This window comes from Penaeus chinensis, chromosome 18, assembly GCF_019202785.1.
Source record: "Penaeus chinensis breed Huanghai No. 1 chromosome 18, ASM1920278v2, whole genome shotgun sequence".
NCBI classification, from domain to species: Eukaryota; Metazoa; Arthropoda; class Malacostraca; order Decapoda; family Penaeidae; genus Penaeus; species Penaeus chinensis.
The window spans coordinates 25,398,504-25,416,003 of record NC_061836.1 but is presented as its reverse complement, the minus strand read 5'-3'; the positions used below and the strand labels follow the sequence as shown (position 1 = coordinate 25,416,003).

General features: G+C 49.4%; 1 protein-coding gene and 1 long non-coding RNA gene across 2 annotated transcripts in view; both read right to left on the bottom strand.

Annotated features, from left to right (window-relative positions):
- The window catches only part of LOC125034529, a 4,883-nt gene extending 571 nt beyond the window's left edge, over positions 1-4,312 (bottom strand). The window contains exon 1 of the long non-coding RNA XR_007115698.1: positions 3,532-4,312. This is a non-coding gene — a long non-coding RNA (uncharacterized LOC125034529). The remainder of the gene's footprint in view (positions 1-3,531) is intronic.
- A 2,615-nt stretch (positions 4,313-6,927) lies between these two features.
- The window catches only part of LOC125034641, a 318,066-nt gene continuing 307,493 nt past the window's right edge, over positions 6,928-17,500 (bottom strand). The window contains exons 6-8 of the mRNA XM_047626543.1: positions 7,856-8,644; positions 7,534-7,674; positions 6,928-6,949 (exon numbers count right to left, since the gene is read on the bottom strand). Coding sequence (XP_047482499.1) covers positions 6,928-6,949; positions 7,534-7,674; positions 7,856-8,644 — 952 coding nt within the window. The remainder of the gene's footprint in view (positions 6,950-7,533; positions 7,675-7,855; positions 8,645-17,500) is intronic.

The window sequence follows — 17,500 nt, the reverse complement described above, 5'->3', positions numbered from 1 at the left end:
GTGTGTGTCAAATTGTAAATATAAGTGTAAGTGTGAATGTGAATATGAGTATGGGTGTGATTGTGAGTGCGAGAGTGCGAGTGGATGTGTGCGCGTGCGGTCTAAAAGAAGGAAGTGATGTTCGAGGAAGTGACTTTTTGCCTCCGCGGAGGTGAAGAAGCAGAAAAATGTCCAAAGCTGACGAAAGCCCAGTCGACAGCCAAGACGGCGCGTCCTTCTTCTGCCGCGAGTCGCCTAATCGTGCGAACGCATTCGAACGAGGGAGGGAAATTCCCGAATGAAAAAGGGATGGCGACGACGGGATATTCTGCGGCCGCGACGCACTCTACCTGTGAGAACTTCCCGCCCGAGTCATCTGATCACGACGCGCTAACAAACGGCGGCTTTTCTCATGAGGTTACTCGGTTTCCTCCGGCGAGATGACACGAATTACACAACATTCGCAGCAGAGGAAATACAAACGTTATACACGTCGTGCAAAAACATTTACCGAGAAAATATTAAAGACAATGCAGAAATTCATCGAATGTACCGCGGGCGACTAAGGGCGAGCGACAGACCTGCCAAAGCGCCTCTGCGACGGCCCGCGCTGGCGCTCCTTACGGTAAGGAGCAGCGCAAGGCCGAACCGCAGCCCGAAAGGCCACGACCCGCCTTCCTCCGCGACACAAAGGGGGGCGGGGCCGCGGATCCTACTGGCTCTGTTACAGATTCTTGTGGTCGCTTTCCCTGGTGCGCGCAAGGGACTCGCGGAACACCAGAGACACTGACGCCCTATTGTGTCGACTGATCGAGACAGCGACGGGATCCGTTCCACTCCTACTCCAACGGGAAAATGATCAAGGGCATAGTAGACAGAGGATTCATTCGATCAAATTGGCTATTAGAATCGATCAAAAGCTTCCTAGTTAAAAATAGGCAGCAGCAGCATGCACTGACAATGCAATATACATTCTCGCTATTACCGCTCCACTTTTATCGCAGTTATGAGGGTGCCTGATGGGGAGCAATTAAGAGGAGAAAAGCTGTGACTGACAGACGACAAAAGCAACAGGAAAAGATGTTCAGATTTTCTGTACTAGCAGAATGTAAAAGCTTTCATAATTGCCACAAAAATAGTACCGTATTTGTGTATGTAGATATTTATATCGACTGATCTATGTAGATACGAACAGGTAGAATAAACACACCCGTAAGCTTCACTATTAATATCAACAAACTAGGGGTTGCATTGCAAGGATGTGGCGAGAAAAGCCAAGACGGGAAGACACGAATTTAACGTGAGAGAAAGATCCGACAGGGAGTAAGCCAAAGCCCAAAAATAGTAGGGTTTGTAAAGAACGCCGGGAACAGAAGCCACAAGGGCAAACCGAAAGAAGAGGAGAGAGAAGAGGAGAGAAGAGGAGGGCCGAGTGCCTCATGGTGTAAACCGATCATCCATCTCCTTGTGGCTGTTGCAGACCGCATGCGGCCCACACATCCCTTCCCCTTCGCCGTCAGCGCCGCCTCCCTATGGCAGCCTCGCGCCCTTCACGTTACGAGAAACTGAAGGATAAAACGGCCCGCGCAGAAATACGAAAACGTGAAGGACACTTTCCGGCCAAAAGGTTTGCAGTAACGAATAATCCAGGTCAATGCAGGTCGAAATAAAAAGAAATAACGGCACACTAAGTATGCATGGCATGCTTACGCAGTCCCAACTTGAATTTCCACTTAGGTTAGGCCGTTGGTACAGGATGCAAGAGAAGCATGAGTGGAAAGGGAAGAGCTGGGGTAGGGGGAAGGGGAGAGGGAAGAGCTGGGGGAGGGGGAGGGGAAGGGGAGAGGGAAGAGCTGGGGGAAGGGGAGAGGGAAGGGAAGATAAGGGAGGAGGAGGGGGAGGAGGAGGAGGAAGAGGAGGTGGAAGGGCAGAAAACGACGAGGAAGAGGTAGGGGAAAGGGGAAGAGAAAGGAGAAGGAAGAGGAGGAGGAGAAGTGGAAGAAAACCTAGAAGGGAAGAGGAAGAGAAGAGGAAGAGAAAGGAAAAGAGGAACGAGATGGGGAAGTGTGAGGGGAAGGGGCAGATGAGAGAGAGGGGAAAGGAAAGGGGTAGAGGGAAGAAAAGAAGAAATGGAAGGGGGACGGGGGGGGGAGTGGGAAGAGGGGGAGGTAGCAATCTCGCGTAGCGTCTGCTTCTGAAGGAGGACGGGAGGCAAGATCCGTTCCCGGGCGCCACATGGGGAAAGTCATGATTCACGTGCGCCTAAAGCGTCTGAGAAACAATAACGACTCGAGAAATTTAACAAGAGCAAAACAAAAAGTCTCGGACACGTCTGTCGGTAAATTAAGTTTAGAAACGCCTGGTTAAGCGAGCACACACGGGGCGCTTCGGTTTGCAAAGATATACGTCAGGCAAACATCGTCAGCAAATGTGACCTTCAAGACATCCTCTTCGCTGCTGATATATTATACTAAAATAACATGAACCCCGACAGTGGGTCTTGGATTTCAGATTGCACCGTCAACAACATATGCTGCGTCGAGGGTGTCGCTCGAGCAGCAACAGTGCGGGGGCGGAGCCAAGGAATAAGGAAGAGGCAGAAGCAGTAGGAGTAATAGCAGGGGAGGAGTAGCAATGTCATTTAAATCCTTCGCATCCTGGCACTCCCACTCTACAGCGAATTAGCATAAGCGCCGACTAAGGAAACCCTGGCCGTCGCTGCCCTGCTGTCAGGCGGTCAACGCGACGCAGCTGCGGCAGGTGGCGGGCGCAGGCACAGACAGGTGTGGTGCGGCCACGTGCCCCAGCGGAAAGAGGAAGGGTCAGTGGAGAGGTGGGGGGCAGGGTGCGTGGGAGGAAGAGGGGGCGGAATAGGGCTTTAAATGATAGGGGCGTTCATGGGTGCACGTGGCAGAGGCGAAGGAGGACAGAAGTGCGGGCGCGGTCAAATGGCGTGGAAATGGCGAGGGAGAGGGAGTAGGAAAGGACAGCTAATTATAGACATTGCCTGGCGAGCGTATGCGTGAAGACGGGGATATAGATACAGCATGCGGGTGGGCAGAGGGACCTGGGGTGAATGCAGGTGAGTGGGCGAGGAATGAGGAGTGAGGTTGGTGGGGGCGTGCGCTTGGAGGACAAAGCAGCTGCACATGCTGTTACGCCATTAAGTGGCAACAAACAAATCATTAATATGAACTAAACTTTTCCTAGAGAAAAATCACTGATCACCATCACTTAGTAATTGAGAATGGTACAGAATTCTGTCTCGTCTGTTCACAGAAAATTCGATTGTCATCCTCAAAGGGTTACTAAAGGCACGCCACTTTTAAACCTCTTTTCCTTCAAACTACTAACACATGATGTAATGATGTATCTATTTCTCCAACAGGAAAAAATATCAGTCCGATATCGCACTAAGCACTGTAGTTATCAAAATGTCACACACAGATAAAATAACACGATAATCCGTGCACAGTGAGCCATGTCAAAACAACACAATCATCCCACGTGATACTCGGCACGGCAAAATCTTCTGTCACTTCAAACACATACACTAACGCACTCCAATAAGTGTTCCGGGAGCAACGCAGAGCGGTTCCTTACATACTCAGAGACGATAGACGACTGGCCCGGAACGTTGCGTCAAACCCCGAGCCCGCGCGACAGAAGGGGTGACCACTTCGGATATTTTTCTCTTCCATTATTTTCAGTTTTTTTTTTTTTTTTTTTATCCCAACCGTCACTCACATTCTTAAAACCACTAGATAATACATTTTAGACTTAAGAATGCAAGGAGGCTCTGGGATATTTACCTGTGTTTGTGTAGTCTAAAGTTAGAAAACCCTTGGGAACCTATCTGCAAAGCACGAAGCAGGTGAAGGTATAGGTACAGCCACGGGTGGAGCCTGGCAAGTGGCGATGGTACACTGATAACAGCGTCTATAACAGCATTAACAATCAACCGTAACAATAACAGTAATGGTGAAAGCAATACAAGCGCAAAAGCAAAACTAGCACAACCGTGAGCGAATACAACATGTGTGCCAAATAATAATACTGAGAAGAAAGATTAAGTAATTTTTAAATGAGAGAATAATTTATGAGCAGCCGTTTTACTCCGGTGATAATGTGTCTGTAACCGCAAACACTAAATTCCCCAATAAATATATATTTAAACGAGTTAGCACCATCATCCCCTCGTTTTTTTTAAGCATACACACTTCCACTTTCAATGTCTCAATGATAAAAGACAGCACGCATCATCCGGCACAAAATTCAGCCGCAAAACTCTCACAGTCTCGGCAAAAACTCATAAATTGATACAGCTGCGACAACGAACCAAGAGAGTCACGGCGGCTGACTCTTAAGGCGTTATGGCCTGCGATTGGAAATTGGAAATCACTGGTTCTGTTTCCCCGGCGCCGCTCGCACGCCAACTGCCTGGCAACTCCCGAAGGCCGCCCGGACTCAGAGGAAACAATGCAAGATGAATAAACATACATGTAAGAATGAGAATCGGTGAAAAAGCCCCTTGTCAGCACGGAGGAGACGGAGAAAGAGGAGAAGGAAGAGTGGTGAAAAAGTGAAGAAAAAAGGAGACAGTCTGAAGGATACTGCGGGGACGAACAATGCCTCCCCGTATACCGCACATAGTGTATCGGCAAGCATCCAGAGAGATAAGGGAGTGACGAAGTAAAACGTGGGAAAGGGCACGAGTTTGATGTTAATTGTGAAGCGATAGAAAATCCCACGCGAAGAACCACACAACACGGAACACACGCGCCCGCGGAGGATCACACCAGGGAAACGAGGAAATCCTGCTCCAATGGCATGCTACGATACCTAAAAGTGCCAGAAGGGACAAGACAAACTGACAGACATACGCATACGCCTCGGGCTCCGTAAACCAGGAACTACGGCCGCCGCGTCGCCGGAGGAAGTGGTCGAGGGTTGCTAACATCCCTCCCTCTCCCGCCCGTAATGAACTCATTAGCCTTCGCTGCGTGCCAGAAGTCTACGGACCAGCGCTGCCACCTTCCGCTGATCAGCCTCGGTGTCAGTGAAATCATTCCTTTTCAGATGGATAAATCAGATTCGGATAATCCAACTTCCAATGTGCCTGTGTGTCTCAAGCCTAATATTTCTAGAAACAAGCACTTCAATTTTTATTTTTCTCAGATTAGGTACGTTTCTTTTGAGGCTGTTTTGTATGTTTTTTTTTTCTTTAAGAATATTTGTATCCACATCTTTGTACCTCCTTAGGAACAAGTACATAATGAAAAGGCTGTAACCTTGGGTGAAGAAACTATAAGACGAGTTTTCGACAATTACCATAAGAGAAAAGACCTTACGACATCACAACCGAAAAGGAATTGACCATATCTTTGATCGCGCATTTACTTTATCTTCGGAACATTCGGTAACAAACATCTGCAGCGACACACATGATCATCCCCACACAGCTCACCCAAAGAATCACACGAAACGAGGAACATTTCAACTCAAGCCTTTTCTGTATAATAAAAAACTCTTCAAAAGCAAAAGCTAAAAGAAGAATGTAAAGCAAAACACGACGTGTCTGCTCGCATTCCCTTGTCCTGTCGTTCCAGAAATATGGCCGACCATACATACAAACCCTCTCCCTAAAAGAGGGAGAATGTTCGTCCTTTTTAAACAACTTTCACTTGTCGGATCACAGCTAAAAAGGGGGAGAGCGTACAGGTAAAGCCGTGCAGGTAATGCGCGTGTGAAAGTGGCGTACATTGTATGCGTATACGATTGTTACAAAGGCTTTATACGGTCGAGGGGCTTGCATGTCGTAGGCCTCCTCGCTCCCCGCCCCACGCCAGGGCTCGCTCCACAACAGACGCCCTCCTGAGGCCGCCTCGCTTCTGTTTCCCGCTCATTGTCGCATTCATCCCCGGGGCTCTGCGCTCCCGCTGACTCGGCCGCATCATGACGCCGCCCAGAACGCTTACACTCGAACCCGTGGAAGTAACGTCGGAATCCTCAGTGCGCGTCAGCTATAACGGAGGTGCCTCGCAGTCGTTTTCCCAGAGATCTTCTCCGTGGGGCGCCGTCCTTCCCGACCTTTGACCCCGGTCCTCCCGGAGCGAGAATACGGACCGAAATTTCTTCTAGTAATCTAGTAATCCAGCATATAGCTGGACGTTCGCTTCTTCTTGAGTGTTTTGTTATGAATAATGCCTTAAATCTGCATAATACGAAATCCAGAATCAAAATGTACATCTAAGTATCCATCTAAAAATATAAATTTATCTACATATCAATATTAGTATCAACGAGTCTAGCTATCTACTGGCTCTACCTGTTTACACATATATAAAGGCTATAAGTTATCCCTCGGGAAAAAAAACAAAACTACCCGGAGTGTTATGGCTTCACACCCCATGACCCCTCCGTATCTCACAGCCTTCCTCCCACCCGGTGACCGGGTGAATTAATGCGCCAGCCTTGCCGGTGTTCCCCCAGGGCTGCCTCGTCGACCAACGCCCCAGACTTCCCAGGAAAACAAGCCAATCATCTTCCTCCATCCGGCAACGAAACGGAGAAACACCCACACAGGAGTGCCGTGAGCTGTGAGCAGGTGTGCGTGTCTGTCATAAAAGGCAGGTGCTTGTCGGCGACGAAGTGGCGGGTGGAGGAGGCCCGACCCCGCTCCGTGACCGCAGCCGCTCCACGCTCTGCCGCCGGAGTGTGTTACGGCGCCGCGACTTCTTATCCCCGCCTCGGAAGAATCCTTCACGCCTTCCAAGAGGACGATGTCCGCCACGCTCGGCTCTTTCCCGTCTGACGTCCGTGCGCGCCCACGGAAGCGCTCAGGAAAGGAAAGTACAAAGGGATGGCAGGGAAGAAAAGGACGAAACGGGAGAAATGATAAGAGATAGATGACAAGGGAAAGCTACGAATGAGGAACGGGAAGAAAGATCAAGAGACAAAGCGCAAAAGCCTTGTAAAGAGAGAGGGAAGCAAAGGGGCACAACGTGAATCGCCTGAACATCTGAGGAAATTTTCCGAACTGTAAAAGACACACACACACACACACACACACACACACACACACACACACACACACACACACACACACACACACACACACACACTCTTTCACTCATACACACTCACAAACTCTTACACACTCACTCTAACAATAACACTCGTTTGTACGCACGTACACACACACACACACACACACACACACACACACACACACACACACACACACACACACACACACACACACACACACACACACACACACACTCTCTCTCCCTCTCCTTCTCTCTCTCTCACATAATGGTAGGAAATTATAAATATCTGACTGACCATCAACCGAAAAACCATCACTGTAGCATCGTGTAGCAATCACAGCAACAACGTCCTGCGTCGGGAAGGCCACAGAACTGGAAAAGGAGGGAAGGGGAAGGGGAGGGGGAGGGGGAGGAGAGCGTGAGGGGAGGGGGGAAGATAGGGAGAGGAGAGGGAGAGGAGAGGGGGGGTCCTGCAATGCGCATCGTGAGAACTTCGCCATGCGGTTTCCCAGTCCTCAGCCATGCGTCCTCCGGGCTGGGCATGTCGAGGACAATGATCACCGTGAGCGCGCACTCGGGATGAGTGAACCGCGCAGAGTTCACGTCCTTGTTTCTCATATCAACCAAAAGGTACTTAAATTTGCTATTTATAAAATATAAAAAACAACAGAAAATGTTTTAGGGGTAATATTGGAAGTGAGCAGGGAATAAAAGAGCAGAAGAGGGGCATCATACACAGAGAGCGCGAGGATTTTCCCGTCTCGAGTGCCAAGGAGATACCAAGAAGGGCAGCGCATCAAGGGCAAGATGTTAGGGCTACTTACTGCGGCGTGATGATGTTCTTGGAGGCATCCCGCGGCACTGGAGGGGGCGTGCCAGTGAGGCGCTCTCGCGGGGGTGAATCCGGAGGCACGGGCGGCGCTTCAGTGGGAGCAGACGCCACCTCCGAGGGCGTGGGCGGGGGCGGAAGGGGGTCATCGTTGAGCACTACCTCGCCGTCTGTGACCGGCGGCGGCGGGGGCGGCGGGAGGTCGGGCGTGGAGGAGCGGGACGTCGGGCTCGTGGGCGCCACTAAGTGGGCGGCGTGAGCGGGCGAGGTGTGGAGGCGGGCTGTGCGGGGGGACCGCGGCGGCCGTGGGGAGCTGGGTGTAGGCGCCGCCGCCGGCGCTGCCGAGGCTGGCGCCGCCGGGGCCGCAGCCGTTGCTTCCGGAGATTTAGGCGGGTCAGGAGCCGGGGGCTTACGGTAGTAGTATGGGCGTGCGGGCGAGAGATTCCGCAGCTCATTGGCCGACTCTTCTATCCGCCGCATCTCCGAGTCATTACTGCTTTTTTCAGCGTGGGCGTTGGGGTGGGCGGAGGGCGCCGCACTGGCGTGGGCGGCCGATGGGCCATTGTGTGCGTGGGCGGAGTCGGCGTTGGGCCCGTGGAACAGCGAGCGCAGCGTGGGCTTCTTGGGAGGGCGCTCGGGCGGGCGCGGGGGCGGCTCGTCGTGGGCGGGAGGGGGCAGGGAGGGCGGCTTGGGCGGCTCGCTCTGAAGGGGCGGGAAGGGGGCAAGGTCTGACGCGGGAAGGATGCCCTCGAGGAGGCCCCTGCTGGGCGGAGCACGGCTCGAGCTGCAACAAACAACACTACATTAGCACTACAGCTCTAACTACAGCGAACGCCAAAACAAAGGATTATTGGCTTGGCTCTACTTTACAACAGCTGAATTTCTTACTCTGGCAATGCACAAACTTGTATTATTATTAGGCCTACTATGCATCAATTTTACAACTATTGCATTAAAATGGTTAATTTGCAATTGCAACTAAAAATAAATAACAGAGAAATGTACCAAACACCATAATAATAAAATAAATTTCACAAACATATTTAGATTTGCAAATAAAAACAAGGACGGGGAAGAACATTGTTTTTCTTATCCGGTTCAAATCCAACAGCCCACATACTATCTCCCACCGTCTCCCTTCCGCTCCCCCCCCCCCTCCCTCCCGCTTCCCTCCAGCTCTCCCTTCCGCTCTCCTCCCCTCCCCCCCGCTTCCCTCCAGCTCTCCCTTCCGCTCTTCCTCCCTCCCTCTCTCCCTCCCTTCCGCTCCACTCCTCCCTCATGAGTGTCATAACTGTGTCGAGCGCCAAACAAACGGCCTCATCTCAACAAAGAATTCACACACCCGTTTTACCGGATTTCGAAATTCGCTCTATAGGTTGTTTACCTGTTGGTCACCCGCAGCGCCCCTTCCGTCTTCCGCTCTCATGTTTTCTTGTATCCTACGTCAGCTCTCCATCTTGCCCTCAACCTTCCCCTTTGCAACCTCTCCCCTTCCCAGGGTATCACTTGTGTAAATATTTGGATGAAAGAAGAGTGCTACAGATATAACCAGGTACATAAAGTCATGCCCTATATTCGCCCCGCGTGTCATTTATATCTCGCCTTACCATTCTGGTATCAGTTAAATATGATAAATGATGAAGTACAGCTTTAGAATTTTCCTCCATGTCCTTACAAGAAGATATTTATGAGAAAAAAAAACGACAAAGTTAAAGCTAAAATAATATCCTACAGTAATATGTCTATCAATTCATAATATGAGAAGATAATAAGTATTTCGTAATTAAACAGCAACGCATACTTCAAAATTATCAAGTAAAAGTCGGTCGACAGTAATCTTTTAGTATACCCTAAAAATGGACAAGTCATGCAGCCAGGCGCTCCGTTTTCTGTGATGGTAAACAATGGCAAAGGTTTCAAATTGAAGCGTAGACGTTAACATTTTGGCGAAAATTGCGGTCTCTCAGCGGTCGTCTTTATTATATGGCCAGCGGTTGACTTTCTCGTAATCAGGTAAATTACCATTATTAACAATTATTCCCAAGATTAATATATCACAACGAGTCCATATTTTGAAATTAGAAATCCAAAGAAAACCGTTGTGTTACGACGGCAGTACCTCCGACTCTCGTATCTCAAGCCTCATTCCCACTCCACTCTGTTTATACATTCCCAAGCCAGAAGTGCCACTTGTAAATATCCTCAAGTAGAGAAACGGCGAGGTTAGAAGGGACGTCGAGAGTAATAACGGTGAAAAGAATCAACAAAGGTTAGATAAGAAGTTACATAAGCATACATAAATAAAGCAAGAGAAGAAGGAAATGATAAGGACTGACTTGAACCGTGAAGATTTGGGTTGAGGAAGAAGAGAAATAGCATGAGAGATGCGCACTGATTCACAATATAACGTGCAAGTCTATCTTTAACCCGCCCCCCCCCCTACTTCGTCATGGTGAACTCTGGTATTCTTGCGCCTTGTGTTTTCGTCTTGACATTTATTCTCGAGTCACTTATGATTTACAATTAAGCTTCCGGGAGTGATATTAGCAATTTCTACCCTACAACAATCTCGTAATTATAATCACACATCATTCTTGATGTTAGTTCACACAAAACACAGCTGCATGAATATGCAAATTTCACGACTGTTGGACTACCTACTAATTTCTCGCTCGCGCCCATTTCACGTACGAAGGCCGCTCGAGACACAAAGAAATATCCAGAAATAAAAGTTCGCTACCTCAGCACACACAATACTATTTTTCCTCTCGAGTAAATAAATACAGACTGTTTTTACCCTTGAGTAAACAAACAGAGACCGGTATTTTCTTCGATAAATAAATACAAGAGCTCAAGCCCGTGTTTCAAGAAGTCAGTAGTAAATCGAAAGGAAAAATGAAGATTTCGTAATGACTGAACTCATTCCGAGGTCTGGGATATCATCTACACTTAATCCAATTGCTTACACCAGGAATCACTCGAACAGGAAACCTTCGCGACTGTAATCACCCCCGTTAATCTGAGACCTTTAATCCCATGTTACCCGGCGATACGTGACCATCAGTGCGTTTATCCCGTCACACAGTGTAGGCTCTCGCAAGGAAAAAAAGAAAGAAAGAAGAAGAAAAAAGAGGATTGATGATGGCCGACCGCAAACGCCTCTACACTCCAAAATGTCACGGTCCAGCATTTCACGGATATACATAAATTGCATCAGTCACGCGACATTTGCCTCTATCCGAAACTTCGACAGCCTTCACCGCCGTGACGTGATCGCAATGGACTTAGATCAATTAATACATTTTAAAAAAGGGGTTAAAGCGTTTTAAACAATCGCAGGAAAAACTGGCGACGAAAGTAGGTTTATGGCAGCGAAGAAGTCGTCAGAGCAAAAGCCAGTTTGATAGGGCGAGACTAGAAGAGTCTCTCCTATGACCAGCTTCCCTTTTTCCTGTTTCTTACATTTTCTCTAACCAGGTCCCGTGTCGTAACTCAGTGAATTTCGAGACATTCACTTTTTTTAACTTTAAAATGATGTTGCTGAAGTGTTTATTGGCGATCGAATCGGCCATGCGAGGGCGTAGCGGTGAGACAAGGTTTTTATGCGCTGGTAAGACGAGTCTGTTTGCCGGGGGCGTGTCGATGAGGCAACTAACAGGCCCAGAAGTACGGACTGGGGTGGGCGTAGGGCGGCTTCGTGCCTGACGAATGGTATCGTTTGCATGAGAATTAGACGGAACAGGGAAGTTTAGGATACACTGTTAGGAAAATAAATCGAAGGATCCATCAAGAGGAATAGGGAAGAGGAGGAGGAAAGAATAACCACAATCCACAGAATAAATAATGAGACTCAACAAACACACGTTACTCAGGAAATGTTCGTTGATTTTTTCATAATTATCAACAAACGGTTTCCTGTTAACGCGAAGGTCACGGATTGTTGGGGGAAAGGGGCGGAAGTGAAGGGGGCCAAGAAAAGGAGACGAAGAACAAAGAACACAAGAGGAAACGGAGATTATGCAAACTAGACATAGAACAGAAATCCGGCAACACGAAGACCAGAAAATTAAAAGAAAACACCACGAGGAAATAAAGGTTTCGTCAAACAGGCTTCTGGGAGAACAGTGAGCGAGGTAAGAATGGTGAGAGATGACCAGAAAAAATGAAGCGTGTCCTTCTCGCCTGCCAGTTAACTCGAGTATCTCGTTTTAAGTCTCCTGACCAGTGCAAGGCCAATGAGACGTTAAAAATAACGCCGCGAGCCACAGAGTCAGGAGGTAAGTCCTTCTTAAACCTTTCTCTCTAGTCACTCCACCATAACTATAAATAAATCCTTTGACATTCGAGCCCAGAGCATAAGACTAAACATTTTAAAAATAAAATCTAAATATGATTTTCCCAACATTTCGATATTCGTTCTCTGGCATGAAAATAGTCCTTTGTGTTGATACAGCCACTCATGCGATATCGCCTGCTTGCGGGTGTGTTTGGAGGCGGGGCACAGCGGGGGCGTGCGTGTGGATGAGTACAGCAGCATGCGCATGGGTGGGTGCGTTAATTCGCGCGGGGAGTCTCAAACGCCCGGGCTTTCAAGGGAGGATCATAACGGTTAGGTCTAGTGTTGCAGGGGCGTGAACTTGGTGCGCATGGCAGCGGCATGCGGGGATGGGCGTGCCAGCCTAGATAATCATCACAACCATGACCTCGCTCACCGCCCACGACATACATCCATGCTGTTAATATACAATAATAAACCTTCAAAGCATGGTGCATTTTGAATTAGTAAACGGTACGTTACACGATTTCTCGCACTTCATACACGCACGCTCGCGTCTGTGTGCGCGTGTGCACGAGAGCGGTGCGTGGATAGATGGATATACTGAAACAGAGTCAGATAAATAGACAACTACATAGTTGTACAGATGAACAGATAAATATGTCGAAAGGAAGACACCAATATTACTGCGACTCTTTCTTGAGCACTGAGATTAGGTAACTCTGAAAGGTGGAGGAGGGTCATGGTCGTTGCATGAACCGCGCATGACCTGCACGGATCAGGGATATATTCATATCACGGCGCACGTGACCATTTTCGTAACTGCGGATCTGGCGATTGAAATTTTAAACGGCCTGGCTCTTTGTATCTTCCGTGTTCGCGATGCTAACAGGCTGACGGGTGAAGTGAGAGCTTAGTAACTCCTGGCTGGAATGGAATATTAAGGCAAGGGTATGTGAGGCGACACGCGGAGCCCCGGATGCAGCCAGAAGAAAGGCAAATAATAAAGGCGAAACGAGAGGCGCACGTCGACCACCATTGAGGGAGACTCCGCCCCTACACGGATGTGGGAGGGAGGGAGGAGGGGCCGGCGCTATCAGGAAATACCTTACCGATAGGTGAAAAAAAAAGTAAAGGGACCGGACATGCACACCTACAGGATAAACGAAAGTAACATTCTGACGGCGAGTTTGGGAGTGGCGCCCCACGTGCTTGGAGCTGGAGGTTAAGTGAATGGGAGAGTGGACGCCTCGGAGGTCCCTCTCGCTCGACGACGCCAGCGAACCGGACCCGAGTCTCTGCACCGACTCAACCATCACAGAAGATCATCAAGTGCGCTTCACAAAGTCAAGAGTATATGTATGTATCTGTGTGTGTGTGTGTGTGTGTGTGTGTGTGTGTGTGTGTGTGTGTGTGTGTGTGTGTGTGTGTGTGTGTGTGTGTGTGTGTGTGTGTGTGTGTGTGTGTGTGTGTGCGTATACATGAATCTAATCAAGGCATAACCGGTTCTATTTCCGTAATTTATTAAAGCGCACGATGCCCATGCTCTTAAGTACCCGGACGCCCAAACATGGCAGCACAGGCACACTGGCATCAACAGTAAACAAACGCATCGCAACCTCACGCTATCAAGCTGAACCGCGAGGGTCAGACAGGATCAAGATCGTACGCCCCGAACGCTCGCCGGTCCCGTAACAAACAAAATACGGTTAGCACTTCGAAGGTCTGCCGCATTCGAGAAGCCGCGGAGCACACCCGACTGCCACTCTCCATCATAGTCTTGGCCATTTTCTAGCCCGACCGCCTTCGCCACCGCCTTCACCTGGCAGGACCGCAGACGCTCGACGGTTCCCTGATTCTCCCAACCTACTTTCGCCGTGCCATGCAACAATCGCTAAGTAATGGGCCGATTCGAGTCGATTCCGGTTCTGTTGACGTCGACGCGCATGCCAATGTAAGGGTGATCGTGCACGCTGACACAGAGACATAAAGACATGGACAGCACAGGAATAACACGCGTGTCCAAGCAAGCAAGCACAAATACAAACATGCATGAACAAACAAGCACAAACACAGCGCAGCACAACACACACACACACACACACACACACACACACACACACACACACACACACACACACACACACACACACACACACACACGCACACGCACACGCACACGCACACGCACACACACACACATCAGAGAAAAGCACATTCGTCCAGACAGCATAAGTCAGATGAGGCAGTAATATACCCGCACCGCCGCCACAACACCGTCTCACTTTTGCCTAAAGAGTACCAAGAGCCGGATCTGATCCCGACGCGGTTTCTCCTGGCGCTCTCCCTGCTACAGCGTCGCCTCCCCCCCCCCCCCCCCCTTTCCTTCAAGCACTACGCCGCTCTTATCTCTCCCTTGCGCCATCTTGCTCTTCTCCACTTGCACTTTATTTACGTATCCTTTCTTTCTTCCTCTTAAACATCCTTTCTCTCCTACACTTTAGTTTTATCAATACTGGAATTCCAAGCCTCCTCTTCTCCGTTCTGCAAAATGGACGCGGTTTTCTTAATTAGCGCACATAGTAAAACTTAATAGCGATAATTCGTCGCTTTCTCCCCCTCCGCCATAGTGACAATACCTGGCTCCAAACAAATAATTAAGGGAGAGCTTCTGGCAACACCACCTGGACGACATTTAACGTGTGACTCGTTCCAGCTGCTCCGCCGTGTTATTATCCACGGTAGGCACGACCGCGCTCTTTCGGGATGATACGTGATATCGGCTTTATCACGTAGAGATAAGAAAAAAAAGGTAGGTCTGTGCCTCCATGTCATAATCTAACAGTATCGGCAGAGGTGAAGGCAACTGCGAGCCATGCCAAGCGAACTGCCTCCTCCGGCCTGCGAGGTGCAAGCGAGTCAGCGGTTCCTTATTAGTCCTCAACGCCCACCACTGCCGACGGATGACCTTTGCTAGGCGGCACCCATCCTTCCAGCACTGCATCATATGTCTCCCCTGAACAGCATCTCTGCAGCTCCTCAGCGCGCGGCGCCACTCGGCCAGAGCCACAAATCACCCAAGCCGAGCTGCATAAGGAAGGGCGGGACGGTCCGGGTACAAGGATCAGGATCGTTATGCGCCAAATTCGCGTGAGCCGGACACCATGACTCATCCATCAATGAGGCTTGTCGAAAACAGCTTGACTTAAAATACTACTTATCAGGGATGGCTAAGGTCACTGCCCAAAAGCCAGGAAAGTAATCACACATCTGTCTGTTTACGGCGCGGGGATTCTTCGCTGACGAAGTCGTGCGCATTTTGCCCCGAGAATCGCGGAAGCACGTGTGCCTCTGTTGAAAGGGATTAATGCAAGCGATGCAATCCCCCCCTAAAAAAGAGGGCGTGGAACATAAATATTATGAACAACACGAATTTATGTAAAAAAAAAAAAAAAAAAAAACTATTTGGGAGTCACCTGCTATACCTTACGGTTAAATGTGGCAGCACAGGACTTGGATAGCACGAAAATGGTTATCCAATATCCATTTCATAGCAAGGTCATCGCCATCACGTCTCCTACCGCAGGCGACCCAGCGACCTGCCTCCTTGCTGAACGTGATTAGCTTCTACCAAGGGCAGATGTCACTTTTCATTGCCTCTTCCTTTTTAATTAATATTACCGCGTCTCTACCGCTTAAATTCACTTTCCTACAAGCTTAGATTTAACCTTCATCTCCCGCCTTCGACATTTTCCCTCTCACGCTCTGCTTCCTAACAGTATCCCGACGGCATACCGAAGCATAACCAGGCAAACGTTCTCCTCAAATGCCACCATTCCCCTTCTCTGTACAAACTAAAAAAGGGATCCAGGTAACTCCCCGGCTCCTGTATGAGCCCCACGTAACCCATGGACAAACCTAGCAAAATCCACAAGCAAAAACACTGAGCTTTAAAGGTCGCGCGGCGGCATAATGTCAGCCAGCTCCAGGTGGCTTGAGAGGTGAGAGAGAAGGCGGCCGCTACTGCTTGCCTCACATATACTAAATTTACATAATGGATACTCTCGCTCCTCACGCAAATCCAAACACATCCCGATCAAACCGTTTAAACGAGTCACGTGCATTCGAGATGGTAACGCGTTACTGCCGCTTATCCATCTAATAAGGCGGTAACGACTTACCTGATGTGGATGAATTCGTTACCGTGTTCTCTCGCCACCGAGAGGAACTCGGAAATACCACATCCATTACAAGAATCGACTCTTTGACCAAAAGAAATATTCAATGATTCACGGGACAGACATGTGGATTGACTAATTGGGCTCTGATATGAAAAATAGCACGAGTGAGGTTATTTCAGTACGTAAACATGGCCTTCCTCTCTTGGTATTCAATCAGGCGATACCCACTGACCAGTAACATGTTCCTATATGAAGCGTCTTGTCACATTTATACTGACGTTTTAAGGAATTTTCTAATGGACATTGCACCGACACAATTTCCCTTCACGCTCACCAAAGGCTCACTCTTTACCTGAGGTATGAAGGTTGGTATCCCCTGTAGACGCTGCAGTAGGTGAGCGACATCCTGTTTGTTTTCGGAACGTCTTTGGTGAATACGACACATGCAAATAGCCTTCCAATGCCTCCAAAGCACAGTATATGTTCTAAACTGCCAGGGGGCTCTCTATGCACTCACAACGAAGCACCATTCTAATAAGCATGTCAACAGCATGGTCTCGCATCCCACTACAACACGGCCACGGCAACGAGCACAGATCCGCAACGACGCCGCGCGCACACCAAATACCAGTTCGAAATCCCGCGTGATACTGAGAGACCGAGATTGTAGTTTCCTTGGGGGACTCTCCCTCCCTACTGCTCCCTCCCCTCTCACGGCCGGAACCCCCCTCCAGGCGGAGCCCTCCCCCCGGCCCCGCTCCTCTCCCTCCCCAGCCACTGCAACTTCTTCCTTCTCCTCAATTGTGACTCATTACATTTCAATACTTCCTTACGTTCGACTCTTTCAATTTATTCCTTTGTTTACAGTCTGGTGGGCTTGGACAAACGAAAAATGGAAACGCGTGAAAGAAAACAAAAATGTGGCGGGAATTTAAACTCGCCATGTGATCCGAGGGGGAAGGGGATGGGGGTGCGTGGCGCGAGGGACGGGTAGGAAGAGGTGGACCCACCGTTATGACGTCACAGGATTCTCTTTGTTGACACTGGTGACTCTTGACACCATTCCTCCCCCCGGCCCTCTTCCCCCCTTTCGCCACAGCCGCAGAACCGCCCCCGGAATCCACGCCGTCAGATACACAGCCTGTGTCCAAGGCAGAATTCCGGGTAACGTTGTATTGTTTTC